Here is a 27,992-nt window from a genome sequence, read left to right as displayed (position 1 = left end):
TGGAGCTGGGGCCCTTGGGAGATAATTAAGTAGATAAAGTCAGGAGGGTGAGGTCCTCATGACAGGATTAGTGCCCTTAAAAGGAGAGGAAGGGACCAGTGTTTTCTTCCCACTGTATGAGGGTATCACAAGGTGGCTGTCTACAAACCAGGAAGAAGACCTGCATCTTGATCCTGGACTTCCCAGCCTCCAGAACTGTGAGAAATAAATGTCTGTTGGATAAGCCACCTGGTCTGTGCTAGTTTGTTACAGCAGCCTGAGGTGAATAAGACAAAGAGCTTCAAGCCTATATGATTTCCAGTGTTCAGGATACAGAACTATACATATAGTAACTGTAGGAAAGTGGCCTGAATCTGCAAGTACCCTAAATGCTACTATTCTACATAAGGCTTAATCAGGTTCTTTTCTCAATAACACCTACCTTCTTCTCATACTTTTGTAAGGAAAAAAAAATTGGATATAATGTTTCAGTTGGATGTGTTTCCTGAGTAATACCACCTATTATTTAAATAATGCCTTTGTTAGTCTTTGCTTTCACTTTTTTTTCATAAAGGCCTTTTTGTAAAGATCCAAGTAGGAGATTACCCAGAAGAGAAACATTTTAAACCTAAGGCAACTGCACTAATAAGGGAAGGCTGAAGGCATCAGTATGAGAGTCAGCAATAAATTTTTGGACTCAGAGGATGAACTGCTTGTGAAGATCACTGACTATGGATAAACAGGATATTAAAAAACTTTGGGAAGCCCCAGAGAAATTGTAAATTACCTTATATCTAGTTGTAAAATAAAACACAACTATGACAAACATGAAAACAAAACACTCACATTATACACATACACACATACATACATTCACATGATGGTGGGGTGGAAGAAACAGTAAACTTCACTCCCAGCTACAAATTTCCTAGCTACAGGATGCTGATAAGAGGGCTTAATGAAACCCCCCTCACACCCACACATTTATGCTGGCTTAACAGAGAAAAAACTACTTGGAAAATTTTAGATAATTACATTTTTATCACATTCTGATATCCTCAACCCCTTTGTACTCAGTCTTGCTGGCCTTGGTGAAAGACAGATAGGATTTAATTAAGTTACTACAGATCCTAAAAGAGAAATATTTCTCATCCTGCTTAGTCACAAGAAAAAAGGGGATAAAAGAATTACTACATGAAATTAATGGTGCTAACATGCCACAATGGAACAGTAAGAAAGAAACCTTACTTAGGATTATGGTTAAACTGGGGACTACACTAAAAGAAGCCTAGCTAAACTCATCTATTCATGCCAGGCTTGCAGGCCAAAATTAGTTGATTTAACTTACTGGCAATTCCCCAAGACAGGCAAAAGGATTCAGGCAGAGCCTAAGAACCATCTTCTCCTACTTCTCTACCTAACATTGAAGTTCATAGTTTCCAATCTAAAGAATAAAGTTTAGCTGAAAAGAATATAGGAATTCTGTTGTTATACATTGTGAAGAAGTTGGTAATCAAGACATCCGTTACGAAAAATCCCTTAGGGACGGAACATGCTTGTTAGAGGATTTTTCAAGGACATAAGGTTAATAAGAATAGCTTAGGAATGGTATGTTAAGCAGTCCAGATCTCAAGCCTTAAACAAAGAAAGCCCCACAGGACATGCATCTCTATATCCAAAACTCACTATGCAAGTGTAAGTCACTATCTATGCTCAACAACCTGTGGCTTCTGTGCTGGCAGCATCTTTTATCAGAAGTTGTAGACTTTGAGCTGTCTCAGTTTCACAGTAGCAAAAAAATCTGTCTGGACTTGCTCATCTTCCATTAGGAAAAAGAAGGGAGAAGTTTCACGTCTTTAGGTTTAGTTTTCTCTATTAAAGAGCATTTTTGTACAGAATATCCTCTATCCCCACCTTCACTGCCCTCTTCTTATATTTCATCTGCATTAATTGCAGTGAGCTTTCAAGTCAAAGACTACTTCTCAGACATACAACATTCAGGAGTTCCTGTCATGGCTCAGTGGTTAACAAACCAGGACTAGTATTCATGAGGACGCAGGTTTGATCCCTGGCCTTGCTCAGTGGGTTACAGATTCTGCGTTGCCCTGAGCTGTGGTGTAGATCACAAATGTAGCTCGGATCTGGTGTTGCTATGGCTGTGGTGTAGGCGGATAGCTACATCTCCGATTCAGCCCCTAGCCTAGGAACCTCCATATGCCACAGGTGTGGCCCTAAAGAGACACAAAAAATGAAAAATAAATTAAAAAAAAAAAAAAAGAAAAGAAAAGAAACACAACATCACCAAGCCTGGCCCATGTACACTCATGTAGTTACAAGCAAGCTCAATACTCTAGTATTATGTGAGTGGCCCAGGCCCACCAATGTCTCTACTTTAAAATCAGGACTATATAAAGTAGTTTTAGTCATAATCCTGATCTGAAAAGCCACCTTTCATGCACTTTCAAATGTTTCACACTTTCTTTTTAGAAGGTGCTATTTGAACTTCCACTTTAAAATAGGAAATTTCATCCCATTTTACTGATAAGCAAACTGAGACTCAGAGCAATAGCATATCTGCCACGTGCATATCTCAAGATGTGATACTTAAGACTGATGTGATCCTGGGCAAATTATTTATGTTCTCTGAGCATCCACAGACTCATTGGTAAAACAGGGATATGGAGACAATCTACATGAGGACTAAAATAATGCATGTAAAAAACTTAATTGAGCACAGAGCCTGGTATGTAGGAAGTACTCAATAAATGTCAGCTAGTATAATATTATTTATCTTGCCAAAGATCCAATTACAATGAAATTCAAGTCTGTCTGGCATAAAACCTATCCTCTCCATGTCACCAGGCAGGGCTCTTCCAGATGTCTTAATCCATTCACCAGTGCCAGAGTGAATTGCATGGGAGCCTGAGGCAAAAGAAAAAAATTCAACAATACTGATCTTCTCTTTCTCTTTTTAAATTTGGATATTTTTAATCATATTTTTTGCATTAATATTGACTTTTAAGCTATTTTCTTAAAATATTATTTATCTTGATTGAAGGAACCATGCTGCCAGAACCAGTCTCAGCAGAAAAAGAGAAAGTGATCTAATAGTTGATGTTTTTACCAGTACACACTTTTGATCTGACACTACCCCTGAACAGCCCTGAATGCACTAACAAGGGGAGAGACAGGAAAACGTTGAGTTAGCCATGACTTGAAAACGCCTTTCTTAGGCAGTACCACCACAACACAAACATAGATAATGCATCCTCTACCATAAGCTGGGCTCTGGAAGATTATGAGTATCTCTTTTTTTCTCCTGACTATACAAAAACCTACCAAGACAACAAAGAAGGCAGAGGCTTCATTTTTCTTGGATGGCTTTTGGAGGCCTGGACCACTAATACTACTTCATACTCCTGGCAAGGAAAATTGTTAGTTATTAAAGCTTTAATGTTTCTTCGAGCTAACAGGTAAGTTTTAGGTAAAATATGACATAAAGTTACATTTTATAATATTTTCTATTTATAATAATTTGCTTTAAAATGTAGTTTCTAGTTAGATACTTTGGCAAAAAGTAGAGATTCTCAAATCCACAGGAGTCTAAGTAACTCAGGGTGACTTTACTATTGTTTAACAATTATTAGGCCAGTTACTTCCTAAGTGGTATTAAAAAACATTGAAAGACTCCTTTAAAACTATCATTTTTACCATTAAAAATAATGGCAGAGTTACAGGCACATGAAAAGATATTCAACATTGCTAATGATTAGAAAAATGCAAATCAAAACTACAAAGATTAACCACCTTACACCTGTCAGAAGAGCTGTCATTAAAAAGTCTACAAATAGGAATTGCCACTGTGGTGCAGTGGGTTATGATCCAGCTTGTCTCTGTGGCATTGCCAGTTCAATTCCCTGGTGGGGGGAGGGATGGGTTGGGAGTTCAGGGTTAGCAGATGCAAACAATTATGCACAGACTAGATAAACAAGGTCCTACTGAATAGCACAGGGAACCAGAAATATCCTATAATAACTCATAACAGAAAAGAATATGAAAAGGATATACACACACACACACATATATATACAAATGAATTACTTTGCTGTACACTGGAAACAAACAACATTGTAAATCAACTATACTTCAATAAAAAATATAAATTTAAAAAAAGAACAGGAGTTCCCATCATGGCTTAGCAGAAATGAATCTGACTAGCATCCATGAGGATGGAGGTTCTATCCCTGGCCTTGCTCCGTGGGTTAAGGATCTGGTATTGCCATGAGCTATGATATAGGTTGCAGATGTGGCTCGGATCCCTCGTTTCTGTGGCTGTGGTGTAAGCCAGCAGCTACAGCTCCGATTCGACCCCTAACATGGGAACCTACATATGGCACAGGTGCAGCCCTAAAAAGACAAAAAACAAAATAAAATAAAATAGTAAAAAAAAAAAAAGTTAAAAAAAGAATATGCTCAGAAAAAAAAAAAATGGCAGAGCAACTTATATCAGACTCTCTTGCTTGTACTAATTATAAACTCTGAACAAGATATTAAAGGTACCAGAGAACATTCAAAGCAGGCAGAAACTAGAAGGGATATGAGCCTCAAAGGAGAAACAAACTATGTACATGAAAACTACATGTATATACTTTTTCCGTGAAGGTATTCCCCAGTTCATGGAGCACATGAAGAATAGAATGAAACTAGAGAAAGTCTTACTGAGCTAAGGAGTCAAAGGTATCTGGAACTGTCAACACAGCTGGAATTGTAGGAGGAGAAATCCTGGAAAAGACAGAACTACAGACAGGATAGCCCTGAAATACGTGACACAATTCCACAACAAGATAATAATTAGGAACACAAGGGAGAGCAGGAGCTGGAAAGCTGAAAAGCTGAGCATGGTTCTAGGGAGTCAGAGGTTTGAATTCAAGTCGTACCAAACTAGAGGGGCTTGGAATACACTCCAGTAAGTGGTAAACACCTCACGCTTTCCACAGAACCCACCGAGGGGACATACCTTGGGAGTTAGGACCATAGCCCTGGACTAAGACATAGCATCAGACTAAGAGCAAAATGGACCCACCATAGCAGAGCCTAAATCGAAGTCACTATCAAGGTGCCCTTCCAGTAACATTCTTTAGTAGAAGATAAACTTTAAAATGCACCATTTACCATGTCCAATAAATAATAAAATGACCATAAGCATGAAATTAAGAGAAATTGTACATATAGTCAGGAGAAAGAGCTGTTCATGGAAACATCACATCCAAAGACAACCCAGATGTTAAGCAAAGATAATCCAGATGTTAAGAATTGGCAGAGGAAGACTTTAAGTAACTATGATAAATGTGTCCTTAAAAATGCACATTTTGTGAATTTTACAAATCATAACCTCACCCACCCCCAACATTCCAGTGAACTTGGGTTGACCATGATTTTTAATCAAAGTGGGATTTGGAAGGGTTTATATTAGAAAGCCTGGGACAAACAACTTGAGAATGATTAATGACAGCCAAATTTAATTACATATTTACACCTCCCAGTAGGATAAGAGAGAGTATGAAATGTCTTACCTCTCTGTAGTGAGAGAGCTTTATTAAAAACTGACAACAACTATTTAGGAGCAATAACTGAGTTTCATGCAAGATTACACAGGTTCTTGTTTGGCATCCCAATCTAATCACAGACTGATAGAGTACTTGTTAGGCTCCCAACAGTGAGAAAGAGCAGTTGAGCTGTGTTAAAAAACAAAACAAAACAAAACAAAAAACACCTAACTTTTAAAGGGACTTATCCTCATCTGTCAATGTGATCTTATCAAGGATTTATATAATTTCTATAAACAACCATTACATTTTAGCTGAATCAGTAACATTATACTCTTTAAACAGATAATCAGATACCTTCTACTTTAAAACATTTTCCCTTAACTGCCACCCACCCCAGTGTAAGAAATGTGGCTTTAGTTTGCTTAATCCACTAAACAATGTCATAAAAAAAAAGATAATCACATGTCCTGCATGTCTGATGTAATTTTTATAAACCTTCCAAGTGTCCTAATATTCATTTGCCATTTTGAGAAAATACTATTTACTAAACAAGCTGAAATACCTTCTTTCCCAGGGGAAAAAAGCAAAGTTGGTAAAGATATACTAAAGCTCTGCTAAGTTAACGTTATATTTGCTTAAATTTTACTTAATATTCTGTGGAGTTTGGCATGACATTGTAGGATGATTGACTTGACTTCCCTGACATTGTTCTTGCTTTTCCTGTGCCAATTTAGGTTGACACCGCTACTCCTGAAGATGCTAGTATTACTTTTACTGAAGTAGAAAAACATTCTCTTTTTATAAAAAGTTTTGTTGTTCATATTGGTCTCCCAAAAGGATGGCCTCACCCATCTTTCCCTTACTCTCCCTTTCTCCAGGAGCTTGTTTCCTGCATAACAGGGTCAGAGGACATGTGGGGGGTATCCAAGACTATATCCGTAACTATATCCAAAAGCAACTCACCCACCAATAATTAACAGGTATCCAGAGGCAGAATTTAGGCAGCTCCATTTTTGTCAATCACAGGGTAAGGTCCTGTTCCAAAGCATTGCTTCTTCCAAAAGCTGGCAGCAACTTTGTCGCTTCCACTTTGGTTGGAGCGTTTGAGACTAGCAGCTCACAAATCTGTTTTCTCCCCCAAATAACCCTCAGTGTCTGTTCCTGCTAAGTGCTCCTCTAGAATCCTCTCTCCCCATGTCAGACCACAAATACGTAGGTCAACACTTAGAGCATATTTGAAATTCTCCCTATATAAGTCACCAAGTTAAATTATCTCTAAATAGAACTAAAGTGCCTCTCTTGCTGTACTACCATCCTGAATGCTACATGAAGAAAATAAAACTCTCAAAGGAGAGGACCAGTTTCCACTTACTTAAGACAAATAGATTTAGAAACATGTGAATGATGATGTCTATTGAGCATCTTTTGGTTCAAGAAACATGCTGTTGAGCGCTAGCTACAAACCAGGCACCATACTAGGCACTGACTATACGAAAATGCTTAAGACTAGGACCTCGCACTCTAGTGGGAGAAACAAACACTTGTTCGTCAATCAAGAAATGAACAGAATATAATGGGTTAACTACCACAAGAAAGTTAAATAATAGAAAGTAACTAAGACACCAGATGCCAAAAAGAGACTAAACAAGATTTCAGTGGCCAATTCTAAGGTATTAAGTTCCTTTCTTTATTATCTCCAGTTGTGTTTCCATTCTTCGAGGAGACTACATCACATGTTTTTGGTTGGATTTTTTCCCAGGTAGAAAAACTAAGTGAGCAACCCATAATCAGTTACATAAAAATTTTCATTTCCGAGGTTATCTTTATTCCAATCCAAACAACATACTGTTAAGCCTTACTATCATTACAGCTTAAAATATTTTCACTTTGGTGATCAAAATTTTTTCTAATGTGGAAAAATTCTTGTCTATCACTTAAAGAACTTAGATCCTGGTGTCCAAATAGACCTGATTGGAACAAATATCATTATTATATTTATGGTATTTAATTAAATATCCAGAAAAGAAACAAAAACATGTTGGATAAACTCCCTTAAAATGCTTATCAAGCAAATATCTCTACCAGAGCAAAGAACATATACACCCCATAAAAGCGTTAAAGAAGATAAATTACATATCATCAAATCTTATTTTCCATGATAGAAATAGAAGGGATACGTGTTCCCAACAACAATTTTCAACTGAAGTAGAAAGAAAAAAAACTGTTCATAGGAAACTCAGAGAAGCTATTTCTGAAATTACCTCACAGGCTTCCTCAAACAAAAAGTATGGCTAGACTAGACGGCTGATGAGAAAGAAAAGAAATGCTCCTGAGAACTAGCCTCCACTCCCTAGTCCTGTTTCTTATCCTTGTTCTTTTAAACCTATATAATGACATTTACCCATAGCCCCTGCTCCGACCCCCCTCCCTACAGGCACGGGTACATCTTTTCTCAAAGTTTCGCTTTCAAAGTTGGATTTTTTTAAGCTAGAAAAAAATCTCACAGAGCTATAATATTTACTTATAGCAGGCAGAATTAAAGTTAACATCTATTTGCTTGGACTTAAAAACAAGATCAGGAGTTCCCATTATGGCTTAGCAGTTAAGGAACATGATTAGCATCCATGAGGACACGGGGTTTGATCCCTGGCCTTGCTCAGTGGGTTAAGGATCCAGTGTTGCCGTGAACTGCGGTGTAGGTCGCAAAAAAAAAAAAAAAAAAAAAAAAAAAAAAAAAAAAAAAATCAAAACTAACACATTGAGAAATTCATTCTTTTTTTTTTTTTTTTTTTTGCTTTTTAGGGCCACACCCGTGGCATATGGAGGTTCCCAGGCTAGGGGTCAAATCGGAGCTACAGCTGCCAGCCTATACCACAACCACAGCAACGCCAGATCCTTAACCCCCTGAGCAAGGCCAGGGATTGAACCCATAGCCTCGTGGTTCCTAGTTGGATTCGTTTCCACTGCACCACGACAGGAACTCTGAGAAGTTAATTCTAAGGCTTTGTCTTAAGTTGGAAAATGTAGAATGTACTCTATTTAACTAGCTATTCACTGAAAGTCTTTTTCACGATGGAAAAGATAATAAGACAATATCATGAAAAAAATAATAAGACAGTAAGTTCATATTAACCATTTATCTGACATCCACATCCTTTCACCCTCATCCCCCACAAAAACATCAGGAAAGTTAGAGAACTAGTACCAATTCACAGAAATATTAAAAACAGAATAGTAGGACCAAATCTTGTCTAACATTCTACTGAGAAAAAAACAAAATAAATAAAGCAGGGGGAAAAAAAAAAAAACAGAGAAAAACTTACTTGCAGTATCCTGTGCCATTGTGGTAGGCAATACATATTCCTTCATTTACACAGGGCTCATAGTTGTCCCGACATTGCAGTGCTAAAAATAAAAAACAAATACACATTGGAAATAAGTCACTATTCATAACCCTCAGACATCAAAGAAACGTTATCCAATCCAGGTCATATCCAACCTGATCTAGGCTTCCCATTAGAATTTTAATCATCTTTTTGTCTTTTGGTTTCTGGGGTCACAGAATTACAGAGGCTCACCCTAAGAGTCTCTTCCCACAATAACTGTTCTATAACCCTGAGTGATACTCTTAATTCCCTGTGCCTCTCTTTCCTTGGCTGTTACATCTCTATTTTATAATAATACCAGGAATATTAAAGCTCTATCATCCATGATATGCCATGAGCATCTTGGGACTTGGATACTTCAGATAAGCAAGGTAAGGATTCATCATCGGAATACTGAGGAAGACCTGGGTAGATACTAGGTCACCATGATATTAACGAATTACTTAAGCCTTCTGGTGAAGTTTCAGAACAAGCCACTTTAATATTCATTCAACAAACTGTATTTGAGGGCCTCATGTGTACCAGGCACTATATAAAGGATCCAGAGGGAAAAGGGGAAATAGCATACATAGAGAAAATAAAATATAATCTCTAACGTGAAGAGGCTCACACAAAAATGAAGAATAGACCATGAAGAGGGATTATAGAGGAGGAGGGTAAAGAAAATGTGTGTGTATACATATATAAATAAAAACAATAATTCTCAAATTCTTGAACCCCAGTCCCTTTAATAAAAAGGCACTTCACCATCCTAATCCCTCCAAAAAAACTAAACTACTCAGAAATAAGTAGTTTCTGAGCAATAGTAGAAACTTTCACTGATTTCAGCAAGAAAAAGGAGGAAAGCTACCCAAAGTCTGCCACTCATTAGCTAGATAATTACAATACCTTGATGGTTTAGTTTTAGAGTTAGAATTTTCATTACCAAAATGTTCATCAAGAATCCTAATAGCAATTGAAAAGGCAAGACAGAAAGAAACCTTATAAACAATAAAAATCAAAATTGAAGTCCATGAACTTTTTCTGAGAGATTGTCAAGATCTTTATCTCCTAGGATGGTTCATGTATAAATCACCTAAAAGCAGAATTGAGAAGTATCCACCTCTGAGTTTCCTCTAGCCATATCACTCAGTGAATAAACTGTGCAATATCAGAGGTTCTAGGCCTGCCCTTCTGGAGCATCAAAACCTGCTTCTTCTCACAGTAAGGCCCAGGCACAAGCTGGATGTTAGAACAACTCCTCCATTAACAGTTACTGCATAAGAACCCTCTATTTCCCCAGTACTGTTACCAAGTGATGAAACCCTCTGAGAACATGTTTATAAAAATGTCATCTCTTAAATAGTATTTTTAAAATAGTAATAACAATAGCAACTAACACACAGTTACTAAATACCAGGTATTGTTATAAGCACTTTACGTAGCTTAATTCAGTCTTCCCATCTACCCTATGAAGTATTTAATTTCATTAAACTCATTCCACAGAAAGGACAAGTAGCCAGCCTATTGTCACAACAGTGAGTTAAAGAGACATAATTTAGAGTTCCCCTGGTAGCCTAGCGATTAAGGATTCAGCCTTGTCACTGCTGTGGCTCAGGTTCGGTCTCTGGCCTGAGAACTTCTGCATGCCACAGGTTATAGCCTTAAAAAAAATAATAAATAAATAAATTCAAAAAATAAAATAAAATTTAAAAAAGCCAGAATTTGAACCTAGGGAGTCCGGATCTCATGAGATACCAGTGCTCTTAACTACTCTAATACACTGCTTCCCACCATCTGACATTTCTCTTCTCAAGATGAGCAGAACATGTATTATTATACACATGTATTCAAAATTGAAGGCCAAGGAGGTTAAGAGACCTCATGGGGCACTCCAACTCAGCACTAGTTGTGACAGTGTTGGGCCTGGGATCCAGGTCTCTTATTGAGGCCAGCCCCGTCTCCATCACAGCTGTTCGGATCACACAAGCAGTCACTAGGTTGCAGCCCAAACAGGCATATTCAGGAAGAGGGTCATCTTGTTGTCCGTATCCCACTTCCCTGTAAGGCTCAAATGCTCCCTCTTCCCACACTGATAAGCCCAATGCAACAACTATAATTAAAACAGTTAATGTCAGGTTATTTCCTCCATACCAAAGTTCTCAAACTGATTTTTTTATTCTCTTTAGACACTTTTATTAGTTTCAATGAGAACTTCCTGACTTTTTTTCTATTTGCTTTTTTCTTTAAATAAAAAAAGAAAACCTCTCAGTAGGAAAGGAATGTCCTGCAGGCACAAAGCAAGCTACAGCTCTGTCCTCCCCCTGCAGGAATCCTGATGCAGTGGAGAGAGGCAGGAGCCCTGAAACCCTGCCTTTGTGGTAAAGTAGCTGTGCTACTGCTAGAAAAGCACAACCTCATGGGGGCTCAATTTCCCAACCTGTAAAACTAACTGGGGTGAACTAACTCTTCCTGAAGGATCCCCGGTGAGCCAACAGGGACAATTCCTTCGTTAAAAACATATGAATGGCATGCCTGGTACCTAGAGAAATCTATCCAGAAGGGCTTAAGGAGCCAGACACCCATGACTCAGAAAGCCATGGGTGCAAGAAAAATCACAGTCTGTTCCTACTAAGTGTCCTGGTAGATCATTACAGTGACAGGTTCAGAGAAATACAAACAACCTAAAGTCAATATGTGGCAATCAATCTAGAAAATAACTTTACAGCCGAGCCTTAGTGAACCAATCAAATTCAGCGACCAAAAAGAAGGTGGGCTTAGAGGGCTAATAATTAATGCCCTTTGGCTGATCTTCAGGATCATGCTACCTTGACCCTTTAACATTTACTAAGCCATGGTTCTTAAATTTGAGTGTGTATCAGAATCATCTGGAGGGCCTGTTAAACTCCACCCCCACAGTTTCTGACTGAGTCAGTCGAAAGGGGGTCTGGGACTCTGCATTCCTAACAAGTTCCCAGGTGATGCTGATGCTGCCAATCTGAGAAGCCACACTCTGAGACAACAGCTGCACTAGGGCATGACGGTTCACTTTAAGGCATCCCTTAAGACGGTGTGATCCACTAGAGGTCTTGGATGATCTAGACGACAATATATTGTCTGAATAAACAACAACAAAAGTAAAATTTGAGGCTCACAACTTTCCTCAGGAGCTATTTCTAAATGAATACTGTAATTATTTGTTGTAAAAAAGAAAAGTTAAAAACTTTGATAACTCAAAACCATGACAATGAAAGAATGGAAAAAACCACATTTCAAAAATCAATTTACTTTTTCCAAATGTAAAACACTTAAATTTAACAATAAAATTAAAGGCAGCTTTATATTTGTAGAGCAAAAAAATGAAATGCTCAGTCATACCACAGCTAGAGAATTGATGCTTCAACTCCTGTTTTAATAGTCTCAAAAACTGGTCACTTACAAAAGGAGTGACTTTTTCCCAAATTTTCGTCTTAAGTATGTACATGCCCTCTGCCCCCCAAAAGGGCAAAAACAAAAAGAAGCAATGGATTCCAATTTCATCACTCCATCACTTGACAATGTGACACAATATCTAGAAGCTAGTTTCTAATTTTCACACATTTTCTGTACCGTGTATTTGGAGACGAGTCTTCCAATATTCAGAAAACACACTTATTAGAGCATCCACTATGTGAGGTGCAAGCCCTGATGTCAGGGCAACTATGGTTAACAAAATAAAGTACTTGTCCTCATGCACCTTATTTCTATTAGGGAAAAACAGGTAATAAGTGAATAAGCAAATAAAATGGTCTCAGATGGTGGTTAAGTGACAGATTCTATTATGGGATGGTTACAAGGTAATCAGGAAGGCCAGAGGTGTAGGGATCTACTTTAGATAGAGTGACTAGGAAAGGCTTCTCTTAGGTGGCTTCCTTAGAGCTAAGACTTAAACGAATAAGAATCCTGAAGATAGGGGGAAGAGTGACTCCAGAGAGAGGAAACAGCAAGTGTAAAGTTCTAGAGATGGAATGATGGTATTCCAGGTTTGTATGGCTATAAATTATTAATCAAGGGGAGTGTAAGAGGACACAGGCAAGCAAGGCAGCCAGGGGTTAGATTATGGATTCTACTCCAAGGGTGAGTATAAACTACCAGGCTGCTCTAGGGAAGGAAAACAACACAGATTTGTGTTTGAAAAAAGTCAAGTCTGTTCTATGTACCAGTGGGTGAAGGCTTTTTTTGCCCTTTCTTCTAAGCTTATGCAAGTCACCCCTTTTTAGCTGGCTGAAGCCACCCACTTTCCCAGCTCCCTCCAAATGGTAAAGATATTTATACTAATTCCATTTAACCTCCCAAAGTACCACTTGCAATGTGTCACTCCACTACTCGCTAATCTACAGTAGCTTTCAGTTCTTACTCAGTTCTCAGAATTTATTCTCAACGTGGCTTCAGAAAAACCAGCTGAAAGGTCTATGCAGGACTTTCGGTAGATACCATGCCAAGTTTGACACTTTTTCTTCCAGGAACAAGTAATTTCTTACTTCTTCCAGTCTACCCTTGCTTTCAAGATCACATCCTGCGTTATGTGCCCAGCATTACTTCCCACCACTGAATGCAGCCTCTTGCTTGAACAGATCACCCTGAACTCAGTTCCTTGCCTCCACTAGTATCTCACCTTCCTCTGATGGCTACTTCCTCTTTACTATCTAAATTCTGCCCCTTCCTCCAAGGCCCAGCTCGCCTCCTGCCTGGCCCACAAAGCTTCCTCTGGACAGTTCTGTCCTCACAGACCAACCCCCACTCCTCTAACACTCTTAACTCACAATTTAGCATTTAATTCTATACTGTCTTCTAACTCTCTCTGCTTTTACACTTTTAAGTTCCTAGGGGATAGAAATCATTTCTTCTCTGTATATTGAGGCAATTTAGATTAACGATTGAAAACACAGATACTGAAATCAGAATCTTGGTTGGAATTCTAGCTCCATTTGCTCTCTATCTCTATATCTTCTTTGCGCTTTTGTTTCTTCATAAAATAATTTTTCTCAGAGCCCTGGTAAGAATTAACTAAATTAATACATTTAAAGAATCTAGGACAAGGCCTAATACATAATAAGAGCTCAAAAAAGGATTGCTCACGTAGCAGGTACTTAAATCTTTTGTAATTGATTGCATGATAAATGGTGGCTTTAAAAGAACTTGTTATATCAATCAAAGCCCAGTTTAAACAAACTGAGAAATATGTAAAAGTAGAAGAGTCCTAAGCAATTTGGAATGTGATATCAATAAATGGAATAAATTCTTCCCAGTCGTCATCAATAAAGGACTAATATAAGATATACTGCGCTACAACTACAAAAGTCACCGCTCAAAAAAAAAAAAAAAAAAGTATAGCACTGCAAGTATAAGAAGTGATTCACTAAAGGTAAAGCAACACTATATAAGAGCAAAATAATATTCAATTTTCAAAAGGTGCTTTTAATATTCATTAAACAACTACTGTGAGCATGGCCCTCCACAAAATATTGCATGGAAATAAAGCAGGAATAAAACAATTCCTATCCTTATGGTTCACACAATCTAGGGAAGTTAGGAGTAGAGAGAGAGTATAATCTACCCAAACGACTCCAAGATAAACAGGAATAAAATAAAAATTGCATTTACTGTATACCTTTAGCAGATCCTCTTAATACCAATCTCAGAATCACTCCAAAAAAGAACTTTTAAGAAGTACAACACAGAGTTCCTGCTGTGGAGCAGTGAGTTAAGAATCTGACTGCAGCAGCTCAGGTCACTATGGGGTTGGGGGGAGGTGCGGGTTCAATCCTCCAGCCAGGCACTGTGGGTTAAAAAATTCAGTGTTGCCACAGCTGCAGCATAGGTCACAGCTGCGGCTCAGATTCAATCCCTGGCCCAGGAACTTCAATAGGCTGCAGGTGCGGCCATTAAAAAAAAAAAAAGAAATACAACATGAACCTCTGCTGTTTAGCACTAATTATATCTCAGTCCAGACAAGGTCCTATCAGCCTTATTTGTATATAAACACTGCAAACAACAGAATAAACTGTCACTGATTTTAACCAGTTCCAGTGCCTCAGGAATTTACCCATTTAGGGGCAGGCCCAAGGTACCCAGATTTAATAGAATTGTCCTTAAAATTTCCTCTAGATATTTACCTAGGTTTTCAAGGGCTTTTCAGTATCATGCCAGCTACATATCACCGGTTTAAAAGCCTCCCTTTGTTTTAGGAATCTCTAACATGAGTAATTAAGTCTGTACCCCAGCCAGTGTAATCTGAGCAGCCTTCAAATGTGTTTCACTTGCTGCATTAACATGTAATCGTTTTAAATTGGCATTACTTGTTGCTTTGTAGCCTCTTCAAATAAGCCTCTGTGTGCTATCTCACATGATTTTTTTCATATCCTGCTCCCTCCGTCTGCAGGATGCTATTGCTATCTGTTTATGCTTTTATATCCACTGATGACTCAAAAGAAATTTTAATGCCTTGAATGGCTGGGTTTCCTAAAATATGTGAAAAGGAGGTATAGAGAGCCCTTTTAATTTTCTTTTCAACATTTATGCAAATTTCAAGTAGCAGCATTTGAGAAACATGAAGTCTGAGTTTATGCCCTAGGACCTTGGCTCTGGCTGGCTGCTGCTGCTTCAGGCACATGGTGTCTGGAAGAGGCTCAATAAAATGAACAAAGCAAAGTTTTCTAAAATGACTGCCTACATTATTACCAAAAATAGGAGAATTGAGGGCAGACGGGGAGACATCAGGGATTTGCAGTAAGTCTTGCAGCACCCTGCAATTTCAAACAACAAAGCTTTCACTAAATTTTTTTATACCAATTTTTGGGATCAAGCCATGAAAAAAATCCAAACAAACAGAAGAAGTGCAGAAGCTTCAAATCCCAAGTAGTACAGTTAAATAAAAACAAAGTGGAGAAACATCTGTCTTCCTCCTTAAAATGTGCCTTGTTTAAAAGACACAAAAATGCAAGGAGGGAGACACTAATTTTACTTTCCTAATAGTGTTCTGAGGACTTTGACACCCCTTACAGGCATCATCTGGTAGAAGATGTGTTCCCTACCTAAGAGATGCTGATACCAGATACACAGAGATTAAAGCTTAAACTATAAGGTTCACAGGAAAATATTACTACTTTTCAAAACAGGTAGGCCTTGATTTAAGAAAATATAACCGGAGATCCTATTCGTGGCTCAGTGGTTAACGAACCCAATTAGTAACCATGACGTTTGAGGGTTCCATCCCTGGCCTCGCTCAGTGGGTTAAGGATCCGGGGTCACCATGAGCTGTGGTGTAGGTCACAGACGCGGCTTGGATTCCGAATTGCTGTGGCTGTGGTGTAGGCCGGCAGCTACAGCTCCGACTGTCCCCCTAGCCTGGGAACCTCCATATGCCGTGGGTGTGGCCCTGGAAAAGAAAAAAGACCAAAGAAAATGATAAAAAAAAAAAAAGGAAAATATAACCAACAAAAAACTGAATTTATAATATGAAAAAGAACATACATGTATAAAAATCACTTTACTGTACAGCAGAAATCAACACAGCACTCTTAGTCAACTATCTTTAAAAAAAAATAAAAAATAAAATAAAGCTCTGTGTCAAAACAGGGATTACCCAAAAAGCAAATAAAAACCAAAACTGAATGTATAATGACATCAGGATTTTTTTTAACATTATTAATAGCATTTTGTTTTATAAAGATATTCATCCCAGTGAGCTGATGAATTGAGAATAACCTTTGATTTTACAACTTCCAATTTTGTCCTATTTTCTAATACTGGATTTATTGCAAAAAAAAAAAAATTGATCAACACTTGCCTTGTAATATTGGCATATACCATGCACTGCGTTTTGTTTTTTTTTTTCTTTTATTTGGCTGTATTTTTTAAAGGTGGCAGAAGAATTTTCATTTATAAGTTAAATTTTATTAGTTTTGAAGATGAAAATAGACTTACTTTTCCACGTGAAATGCAAGATATGAAAAATGCACATATACTTATAAATCAGATGTGACCAGTTTCTTAATAATCATCTCTACACACATTCTTCCACCTGGAAAGTATGTCCCCTCCCTCCTTCTCTATCTTGCTAACTCCTACTTATATTTCAAGTCACAGATAAAGCATTACTTTCCCTAAGAAGCCCTCAGAGGCCCTCCAGTCTGATTTAGAAGTCTCTCCTCTGAACTCCCCTTACTTCCTGGGCAGATACATTATAAATGAAGGCTCACCAATCTCTCCCCCACCTCTGTCAAATTCCCTGAAGGCAGTGACCATGATTGGCTCATCTTTACATAATCATGACCTAGAACAGACCACAGCAAGGTATATGCAATACTCAAGATAGTCAATGAACTACCTACCTGTAACTGAGACAAAATCTACTGACAAACTCTGTTAACAATCAGTTTATGTGTTTAAAATATTCTAAGCCTCCAATTTTAATAAGCATAGAATACTTAAATGTCACAGTGCTTAATTCTGATTTCATTTTGCGTAAGAAGTAGAAAAGTTAAATAAGAAGGAAAAAACGGTGCGAGTTTAATATATCATAGCTAGAAGTTAAATTATAGCCTACACAAATATATAGGCTATACATTTGTGCACTGCTTAGCGGCAAAAAAAAGGCCAATCCGAGGTGTTATTCCATTGTCTTATCTTATATCTTCTATTATCTGTTCTGTTCTATGGTCTTTATCTGTTCTGTTATCAGAGACAAATTCTGCCTGTCACCAATTTCCTGTGCTTTTAGTAAACACTCCCTTTTTAAAGTTTTTTAAAGACTATTTTGTTAAGTACTGCTTCATTTTTCAAAAAGCCCTTAATTTTAAATACATGCTTTTAAGTACCCACGCTGGAAAAGAATTTTATAAATATATATAATCTTCTTGCTACCCACCCAAAAGAAACAAAGTGTTCTTTTAGCTTAAATTGTTTAGAATGCCTTTTAAATGGAGGAGACAATTTCTATTGTTCGTTAATTTAGAGGTAGAACCTAAAAAGAAAAAAGACACAAAATTATGTTAAAAATGAAAATGGAAAAACCTAAATTGTTATATGTTATTATATAAAAGCATGGCAGCTTCCCAAAACTAAATGGGGAAAACCCAGAGAACAGCTTCAGATTTCCCCATGGCATCCTTCTCCACAGGAAGGAATTTAAAAAACCCTTGGGTGAGTTCCCATTGTGGTTCAGCAGGTTAAGTACCAACATTGTCTCTGAGGATGTGGGTTCAATCCTTGGCCTTCCTTGCTCAGTTGCTGCAAGCTTTGGTGTAGGCCTGCAGCTGTAGCTTCGATTCAACCCCTGGCCCAGGAACTTCCATATGCCACAGGTGCAGCCATAAAACATAAAAACAAAAATTAAAAATTAAAAAAAAAAAATTGGTTGGCTAGCAACAAAGGTTACTCCCAATAACCAAGTCACTAGAACACCGTAAGCAATGTATTCTGCTAATGGATGATAAGAGGTCTGAATTTTATACGAAGTCTCATTACCTGTTCTGAAGCCAGGGTTTGCAAAAGATAAGTTCTTTAACATTTAGGTTATGTCTACATAGTTGTCTGGGTCACAGAGGGTCTACACTGTCAGCCAAAAATAAACCCTATTCACCTGTAAACAATATTCAATTCAAAATTCCTTCACACATCACTAAGAACCATCTAAACTCGAGTTCAAAAGGTCCTAAACCTTAGGATCATACACAGAATATCCCAGATGAACACAAAAACCAGCACTGTGAGAAAAATACCTAAATCAGTAGATGGTAAATGCATATCATTTCCCACCTTCAAAGAACACACCTGGGGCAACAACTTTGGAACAGGGGAAAGTAACAGAGGGAAAAATATCAAATGTTTACTAAACATCAAGGGGAAAATAAAACAAATACAGCCCCAAACTTCCATTTTTATTTAGTTTTTTTCATCTTTTTAGGGCCACACCAGCGGCATATGGAGGTTTCCAGGCTAGGGGTTGAATCGGAGCTGATGCTGCCAGCCTACCACAGAGCCACAGCAACACAAGATCCAAGCCGCGTCTGCAACCTACACCACAGCTCACGGCAAGGCCAGATCCTTAACCCACTGAGTGAGGCCAGGGATCGAACCCACAACCTCATGGTTCCTAGTCGGATTTGTTTCCACTGAGCCATGACGGGAACTCCTAGTTTTGTTTTTAATTGCTCCCAACTTTTAATTTGTTTCTTCAAACACAAATCTATGCCAATCCACACAAACAAAACTTGGGCTCCATGGTCAACATAAAATGATAATAATAATAATAATGCATGCTAAAAAATATTTGATGAAGAAGTGATAAGTTCAGTGTTTAATCGATTCCTCTGAAAAAACTCCAGCTTTCCAACAACACAAAATTTTCAACTACTCACATTTTTTTCTTTACTGTGCTTATAAGCAAGAATTTATCTCCAAGACTCCTTAGATTTCTGTGGAGTTACAACAGTCATTTTAATAAAAACAGCCCGGCACATTAATAGTCACAATTTGACCTGCAAATGTTTATGTCCACTCTTGCTTATCCAATTGCTGCTGAATGAGCAAAGAAAGAAGACAAACAGAAAATTCTGTATACAGGCCTACTTCATTCTGTTGTATTTTGCTTTGTTGTGCTTTATGGCATTTATAAAAACTGACAGTTTGTGGCAATCCTGCATAGAGCCAATGTGTTGGTGCCATTTTCCAACAGCTATTCTCGTCTCATGTCTCAGTGTATGTCTCATATTTGGGGAATTCCTGCAATATTTCAAATTTTTTCATTGTTGTTTTATGTGTTATAATGATCTGTGGTCAGTGATAGTTGATGTTACTACTGTAATTATTTTGGGGGTGCCATGAACTGCAGCCATCTAAGACAGTAAACTTAATCAATTAATGTGTGTGTTCGGACCACTCCATCAATCAGCTATTTCCTTCTCTTCCCTTCTCTTCAGATTTTCCATTCCCTAAGACACAACAAAAGTGAAATTAGCCCAATTAATTACCCTACAATGACCTCTAAATGTTCAAGAAGAGTCACGCATCCCTCACTTTATATCAAAAGCTAAAAATGATTAAGCTTGGAGTTCCTGTAGTGGCATAGCAGAAATGAATCCAACTAGGAACCAGGTGGTTGCAGTTTCAATCCCTGGCCTCACTCAGTGGGTTAATGATCCAGCGTTGCCATGAGCTGTGGTATAGGTCGCAGACGCAGCTTGGATCCTGCGTTGCTGTGGCTCTGGCATTGGCTGGCAGCTACAGCTCTGATTCGACCCCTAGCCTGGGAACCTCCATATGCCGTGGGTGCGGCCCTAAAAAGACCAAAAAAAAAAAAATTAAACTTAATGAAGAAGGCATGTTGAAAGCAGACAGGCCAAAAGCTATGCCTCCTGCACCAAATAGTTAGCCAAGGTATGAGTGCAAAGGAAAAGTTCCTGAAGAAATTAAAATATTTTTCCAGTAAACATACAAATAAAAAGAAAGTAAAACAGCTTTACTGCTGATATGGAAAAGTTTTAGTGGTCTGGATAGAAGAATAAACTAGCCACAATATTCCCTTAAACCAAAGCCTAGTCCAGAGCAAGTCCAGCACCCCCCTTCAGTTCTATGAAGGCTGAGAGATGTGAGGAAGCTGCAGAAGAAAAGTTTGAAGCTAGCAGAGATTGGTACGTGAGATGGTTAAAGAAAGAGATCATCTCCTTAACGTAGAAGTACAAAGTGAAATAGCCAAGTACTGAGCAGAAGCTGCAGCAAGTTATTCAGAAGATCTAGCTAAGATAATTTAGTGGCTACACTAAAAAATAGATTTTCAATTTAGATAAGACATCCATATATTGGAAAAAAATACCACCTAGGACTTCCATAGCTAGAGAGAAAATGTCAAGGCCTACCTTCAGATCTTCAAAGGACAGACTGACTCTCTTGTTAAAGGACTAATACAGCTGGTGACTTTAAATTGAAGCCAATACTCATTTACCATTCTTAAAATCCTAGGGCCCTTCAAAATAATGCTAAATCTACTCTGCTTGTGCTTGATAAATGGAACAACAAAGCCTAGATGAGAGCACATATTTAGAACATGGTTAACAATATTTTAATCCCACTGTTGAAACTTACTGTTTGGAAAACAAAAAAAAAGTCCTTTCAAAATATTACTGTTCATTGACAATGCACCTGGTCACCCAAGAGCTCTGATGGAGATGTACAATGAGATTAATGTTGTTTATGGCTGTTAATACAACATTCATTCTGCAGCCCATAGATCATGAAATAAATTTGACTTTCTAGTTTTATTATTTAAGAAATATATTTGTAAGGCTATACTGTCATAGATAGAGATTCTGCTGGGGGATCTGAGGAAGGAAAGCAAGGAACTTAAAAACCTCCTGGAAAGGATTCACCATTCTAGATTCCATGATGAACATTTGTAATTTGTGGGAAGAAGTCAAAATATCAACATTAACAAGTATGGAAGAAGTTGATTTGAACCCTCTTGGTTGACTTCAAGAGGTGCAAGACTTCAGGGGGCCAGCCTCCAGCAGGCCAGCACCCCCCTACAGCACCTTAGGCCACACAGTCAATTGCAATGGGAATCCTACTCCACCCTCCAGCTGGCCCACAGCCACTGCGTGAGGCATGGCCTTGAAGCTAATCAGGTCAAGGACCAGCCCCACCTATCAGCCATCCACATAACATACAGCTCAAGTGCCCAGAAGGGACTGTGCTGCTGAGCCCTATGGTACATCTCCCACATGAGGCCACTTCACAAGATCAGGAAACATGACCTACCTACTTAACACATAGGAAAAAATACAGAGAATTAGGCAAAATGAGGAACAGGGAATATGTTTCAAGTGATGGAACAAGATAAAACTGCAGGAAAAAAAACTAAACAAAGTGGAGATAAGCAATCTACCCAATAAAGAGTTCAAGGTAATGATCATAAAGCTGTTCGACAAGCTCAGGAGAAGGATGGATGACCACCATGAGCATTTCACCAAAGAGTTACAAAATATAAAGAAGAACCAGAGTTGAAGAATAACAGAAATTAAAAGTAGAATAGAAGGAATCAACAATGAATTAGATGATACAGAGGAACAGATCAGCAATATGCAAGACAAGAGTGACGGAAATCACTGAAACTAAACAGAAAAAAAGAAAAAAAATTTTAATGAGGATAGTTTAAAGGACATCTGGAACAACATCAACCATACTTATTTGCATTAGAGGGATCTCAGGAGGAGAAAAGAGAGAGAATGGGGCAGAAAACTTATTTGAATATTAATAGTGAAAACGTCCCTAATCTGGGGATGGAAACACATCACCAAGTCCATGAAGCACAGAGTCCCAAGCAAAGTGAGCCCAAAGACATACTATAATTATAACGACAAAAATTAAAGACAGAATCTTAAAAGTGGGGGGGGGGGGAGGAGGAACTCCCATAAAACTATTAGCTGACTTTTCAGCAGAAACTTTGCAGACCAGGAGTGGCATGCTATATCCAAAGTGACAAAAGGAAAAAACCTATAACTAAGAACACTCTACCCAAAAAGGTTATCATTCAGATTTGAAAGAGAGATAAAGAGTATTACAGACAAACAAAAGCTAAGAGAATTCGGCACCACTAAACCAGCTTTACAAGAAATGTTAAAGGGACTTCTCTAAGTGGGAAAGAAAAGGAGACAACTAGAAATATGAAAATTATGAAAGGAAAAAAAATCTCACTGATAAAGGTAAAAATACATAAACATAGCAGATCAACCACTTATAAAGCTAGTAGAAAGGCTAAAAGACAAAAGTAATGAAATACATTTATAATTGTGTCAAAAGAAAAAAAATAAGACATTGATGAAAGGAACTGAAGACGATGCAAACAAATGAAAAGATGTACTATATTCATGGATTGGAAAAATCAGTATTATTTAAATGTCTTAACAACACAAAGCAATCTATAGATTCAAAACACATGAACCAACCACTGCTAGGTTCAAACTCTAACTGAATTGTTCAATTTCATGATAAAACTTTAACTGATGAGGAGATGCTTCTTAGAATCAGCAAAAAAACTATAGTTTCTTGAGATAGAATCTGCTCCTGGTGAAGATTCTGTGAAGACTGCTGAAATAACAGCATAAGATTTACAATATTTTTTAATTGTATGCCAGATTCTTTAAATTTTATAGTGCTTTATAATTTTCAAGTTTTAAACATACGACTTCATATAATCTCACAATAATCCTTTTTTTAAAATCTTCTATCCTTATATTGTCCCTCTCCCATCCTTCTCCCCACTAATAATCACTAGTTTTTTCTCTATATCTGTGAATCTGCTTGTTTTTGTTTTACTCACTAGTTTGTTGTATTTTTTAGATTCCACATATGTGATATCACACAGAATTTGTCTTTCTCTGTCAGACTTATTTCACTTAGCACAATGCCCTCCAAGTCCATCCACGCTGCTGCAAATGACAATTTTTCATCCTTTTTATGGCTGAGTAGTTTCTATCTGGTGTGTGTGTGGGGGGGTGTAGTGTATATTGTTTTGCTTTTTTTTCAGATACACAGCCAGAAGTGGAATTGATTGCTTGGTCATGTAGTAGTTCTATTTTCATTTCTTTGAGAAATCTCCATACTGTTTTTCCACAGTAGCTGCAATTTATATTCTCACCAACAGTGAGAATCCATATCCTTGCCAATATTTGTTATTTGTGTTCTTTTCAACGATAGCCATAGAACATTTTTTTATAAACTTAGCTGATAAAGCAATGGCAGGATTTTAGAGGACAGACTCCAATTTTGAAAAAAATTCTACCATGGGTAAGATGTTATCAAACAGCATTGTGTGCTAGAGAAAAATCATTCACAAAATGAAGAGCTAATTGATGTAGCAAACTCTGTGCTCTTTTAAAAAATTGCCACAGCCACCACAATATTCAGCAACCACCATCCTGATCAGACCAGTAAAAAGATTACAATTTGATGAAGTCTCAGATGGTTGTAGCATTTTTTAGAAACAAAGTATTTTTTATTTTATTTTATTTTATTTTATTTTTTGGCTTTTTAGGGCCACACCCGCAGCATATGGAGGTTCCCAGGCTAGAGGTTGAATCGGAGCTAAGCGGCCGGCCTACACCACAGCCACAGCAATGGGGGATCCGAGCTATGTCTGCAACCTACACCACAGCTCATGGCAATGCCAGATCCCTAATTTACTGGGCAAGGACAGGGATGGAACCCGCAACCTCATGGTTCCTGGTCGGATTCGTTTCTGCTGCTCCACAATGGGAACTCCAACAAAGTTTTTTGTTTTTATTTTATTTTTGTTTTTTTTGTCCTTTTTTTTAGGGCTACACCCTGTGGAATATGGAGCTTCCCAGGCTAGAGGTTAAATTGGAGCTGTAGCCACTGGCCTATGCCAGAGGCACAGCAACATCAGCTCTGAGCCACGTCTTCGACCTACACCACAGCTCACGACAAGGCCAGATCCTTAACCCACTGAGGGAGGCCAGGGATCAAACCTGGAACCTCATGGTTCCTAATAGGATTCATTTCCACTGAGCCACGAAGGGAACTCCCAACAAAGTATTTTTTTAAATTAAGGTATGGACATTGTTTTTTCGACATACTGCTATTATACACTTAATAAACTATGATACAGTGTAAACATACTATATGCACAAGTAAACCAAATAATCCATATAGCTTGTTTTATTGCAATAATCACTTTATTATGGTAGCCTGGTAACAAACCCTCAATATCTCTGAGGAATACCCGTACATCAGTAAGAATCATAGAGAAACTTATTTGTGTCTTCAAAACAAGGAAAGGAAATTTAGGTTTCTCCATTTGCAACAACACCTGATTTAGCAAACTAAGTTACGTTGCCCTTGACAAAGGTTTTCTTGGTTCCACAGAGGCCAAAAGACTTTCATCCTCCCAGCTTCAGCTGAGAAAGAACGAAAGCAATGACCTAAAGTCCAACATATTAAATGAAATTTGGGGGGTAATCCAGTAAGGGGTGTTGACCTTCTGGAGCCTAGGGCTTCCTCCACTTTCATAAATGAGTCATCAATTCCTAGAAGAATTTTTTTTTTATCAGATGCCCTGGCCTACCACACATGTCACTGGCTTTGCTGCCATTCCTGCCTGGCAGCCCAAGGGAGCTTCAGCAAAAAAACAGATTCTGGACTGGGCAACACCTACACCATGTCTGCTCCATCTGGCTTCAACCCAGCTATAAGGCCAGGCACACGGGAAGTGCTTGGAAAATGTTTGCCAAGCCAAACTTTTGAAGGAGCAGGATAGTCGTTTTCTATCTCCCTCAAAGAGAACATAAACAAGTCCTTAATTTCCCACAAAAGAAGACAAAAATAAAATCTGCAAATGATCGTTTATTCTAGTTTTCTAAGGTCACAGCGACCTGGCAGGGGAGATATTTTAATCTCTTTTGTTTATCACTCTTAAAATACTCTCCTCAATAAAAATTCATTCTGCTTTGGAGACATGGGAATGACACTCATGTTGAACAAGAGGGATTTAGTTACAAAGGGAGTTCTACCAGTTATATCACTCCAGACCCAGTGGGAATGTCCTTCTCACCATCACCTCATCACATTAACAGGATTAAGTCCTTTGGAAAAAACAGTATTAGGGCTTGTAACCCTCAGCTCAAGCAAAGGGACAAAGGATTTAGTGCATGTGGTTATTATTGTATTACTGCTTGCTGGTGATTAAATAACATCTCTCCTCCTCCCCACCAAAGCACACATTACCTCATTGAAAATATTAAAACCAAGGCATTGTAGTCACTCTGGTGCTGCACCTAAATATAAGTTACCATAGAAAGTCTCAAATATGCTAAGTTTTATACTAAATGCATCAAGTGAATCAAGTATCCTCCCCCTCAATGTAATCCGGCTTTAGAATTACTAAATAGAACAAGTTCAAAAATTTAAACACATAATGATCCAGCGTTGCCGTGAGCTGTGGTGTAGGTTGCAGACGCGGCTCGGACCCTGCGTTGCTGTGGCTCTGGCGTAGGCTGGTGGCCACAGCTCCGATTAGACCCCTAGCCTGGGAACCTCCATATGCCGCAGGAGCGGCCCAAGAAATAGCAAAAAAGACAAAAAAAAAAAAATTTAAACACAGTGAGCTTCCACCTCCACAGAAAATAACCCCAAATCAGCAACCTTCCAAAGAAACAATACCTTGACCCCTCAAAGAGGTAACACTAAAGCTGTGAATTTCAGAAACTGGCTGTTCATATTCTAAGTTAGTTGGCTGGTGGGTATCCTCCCAGTAAAATGAGAGTAGGAAGCACCTACAGATTGGTACTGACTTGGCAGCATGTACCCAGGATTAACATCCCACCTGCTAAAGGGCAGGAATTTTCAGCTTACTTTACCTATGTTCCCCTACCCAAAAGTACAAGCAACCTAAAACCAAGGAGAACACTGGCCAAACCAATCAGAAAGTCAGCTCAAACTTTCAATTTCTCAATCCTAAGAAGGCCAAATATACTCAGATCAACTGGCCAAAGATAACATTATAATAAAAGTATCTTCATACTTTACAAAACATTTTCATACAAATGATCTCATTCGATCCCCACTACAATCCTAAGCATGCAAATTGGTATTAGCACCATTTTACAGAAGAGGAAACTGCCCAGAAACTCAAAGAAAGAAAGTACTGCCCAGAGTTATGCAAGTCAAGATGGCCAAACAGGGACGAAAAGGTCATTCTTTTACCTACTAGTCCAGCATTCTCTTTCTCACTACACCTATTGAGAATGCAGTCAGAACAACATGACATCCACCAAAACCTGAAAACCTCCATAATACACATTGGTGACTATAACATTTTCTTGTAGATAAGCACATACCAGCTATGTGCATAAAAACACTTCTGTCAAAGATCAGCTAATGACCACATGCTTGTCAAAAACAAAGGCAAGACAAGAGGGGCCATCAATGCTGCATTTCAGAACCACTCTTCATGCACATGCCCTAACAAGGACTGACACCCATTCATTAGCATCACTCCTACTCCACAACACAAGAACCCCACTTTTGAAAACTTGCCCACTCTAGGATTCAATATATGGCTATGTATTATTTCTCAGGAAAGAGACAGAAACAAACTGCTATCTATGAGACAAAAGAATAAGTGAAACTGTATAGAGTCCTCCCTTTGTAAAAATGTAACTAGATACCATTTCTCCTCAATAATACAGTAACATCACAGAAGCAAAAGGAAATTATGGAACCAGATCATAAGCACAATGACACCTTATCCTGACAAGATTTTATTTTTAAGAATAGTGACTCAGTTAAAAGTAGGCAACCCAACCTATCATCATTCGATCAAGCTACCCATAATTCAACTGATCAGAAATAAATCCCTCCAAAGAATATATCTGCAGTTAAGTTAATGAAAACTGAACCACTAAACAAGAAAAGCAAGGCCTGCTACTCAGAGAAGGTGGGTAGTAACTAATGTGGTTAAACTGAGAATGCCGTAAGAGATAGAATATTTTCCTCATGTAGTCTGCCTCCCTCCAATGAAAGGAATCCACTGAGAGGGAAAAAAGATAAAAACTTACCTTCCCAAACTAAGAAATAAACTATCCAGACACATACCCTTCATGATACTGAATCCCATTTGAGAAAACCTCAGCCAGCTCAGAGCACTGTTTTTCTGTAAGGCTGAGAATACCAGAGTCTTATCTTTCAAAGTCAAAAGGATAAATTTCTTTACTACAGTCACATCTGTATGGTATATTGTTCCATAAAATACTACCTTCCTTCCTTCATGTCCACACCACTAAAGAACTGTAGAAAATAATGACATGTTAAAATAGATTACTCTTCTATTTCCCTTATGACCTTTTTTAAAGGATCCCTGAAAACATATACCAACCCCAGTCCATAAATTGGTAGAGAAATTCAAAATAAAGTTTTAAACTATAATTGGTCTCTAATAAATAATATACTCTCTATAAATAAATATTCCATCAAAATTCAGAAAATCTGATGACAGAAATTTAAGGAGAAAATGAATTTTTGAAAAGGCTCAGGCAGAAAGAAAACT

At 38.0% G+C, this 27,992-nt stretch overlaps 1 protein-coding gene across 6 annotated transcripts in view; it reads right to left on the bottom strand.

The window, feature by feature from the left end:
• Positions 1-27,992, bottom strand: part of NOTCH2 (notch receptor 2) — a 195,426-nt gene that overhangs the window by 112,039 nt on the left and 55,395 nt on the right. For all 6 annotated transcript variants that reach the window (XM_047784862.1, XM_047784861.1, XM_047784857.1 and 3 more), the window contains one exon: positions 8,852-8,933. In XM_047784862.1, the coding sequence (XP_047640818.1) occupies positions 8,852-8,933 (82 nt within the window). The remainder of the gene's footprint in view (positions 1-8,851; positions 8,934-27,992) is intronic.

This window comes from Phacochoerus africanus, chromosome 6 (genome assembly GCF_016906955.1).
Source record: "Phacochoerus africanus isolate WHEZ1 chromosome 6, ROS_Pafr_v1, whole genome shotgun sequence".
In the NCBI taxonomy this organism is placed as follows: Eukaryota; Metazoa; Chordata; class Mammalia; order Artiodactyla; family Suidae; genus Phacochoerus; species Phacochoerus africanus.
This window is presented reverse-complemented; position numbering and strand designations above follow the sequence as displayed.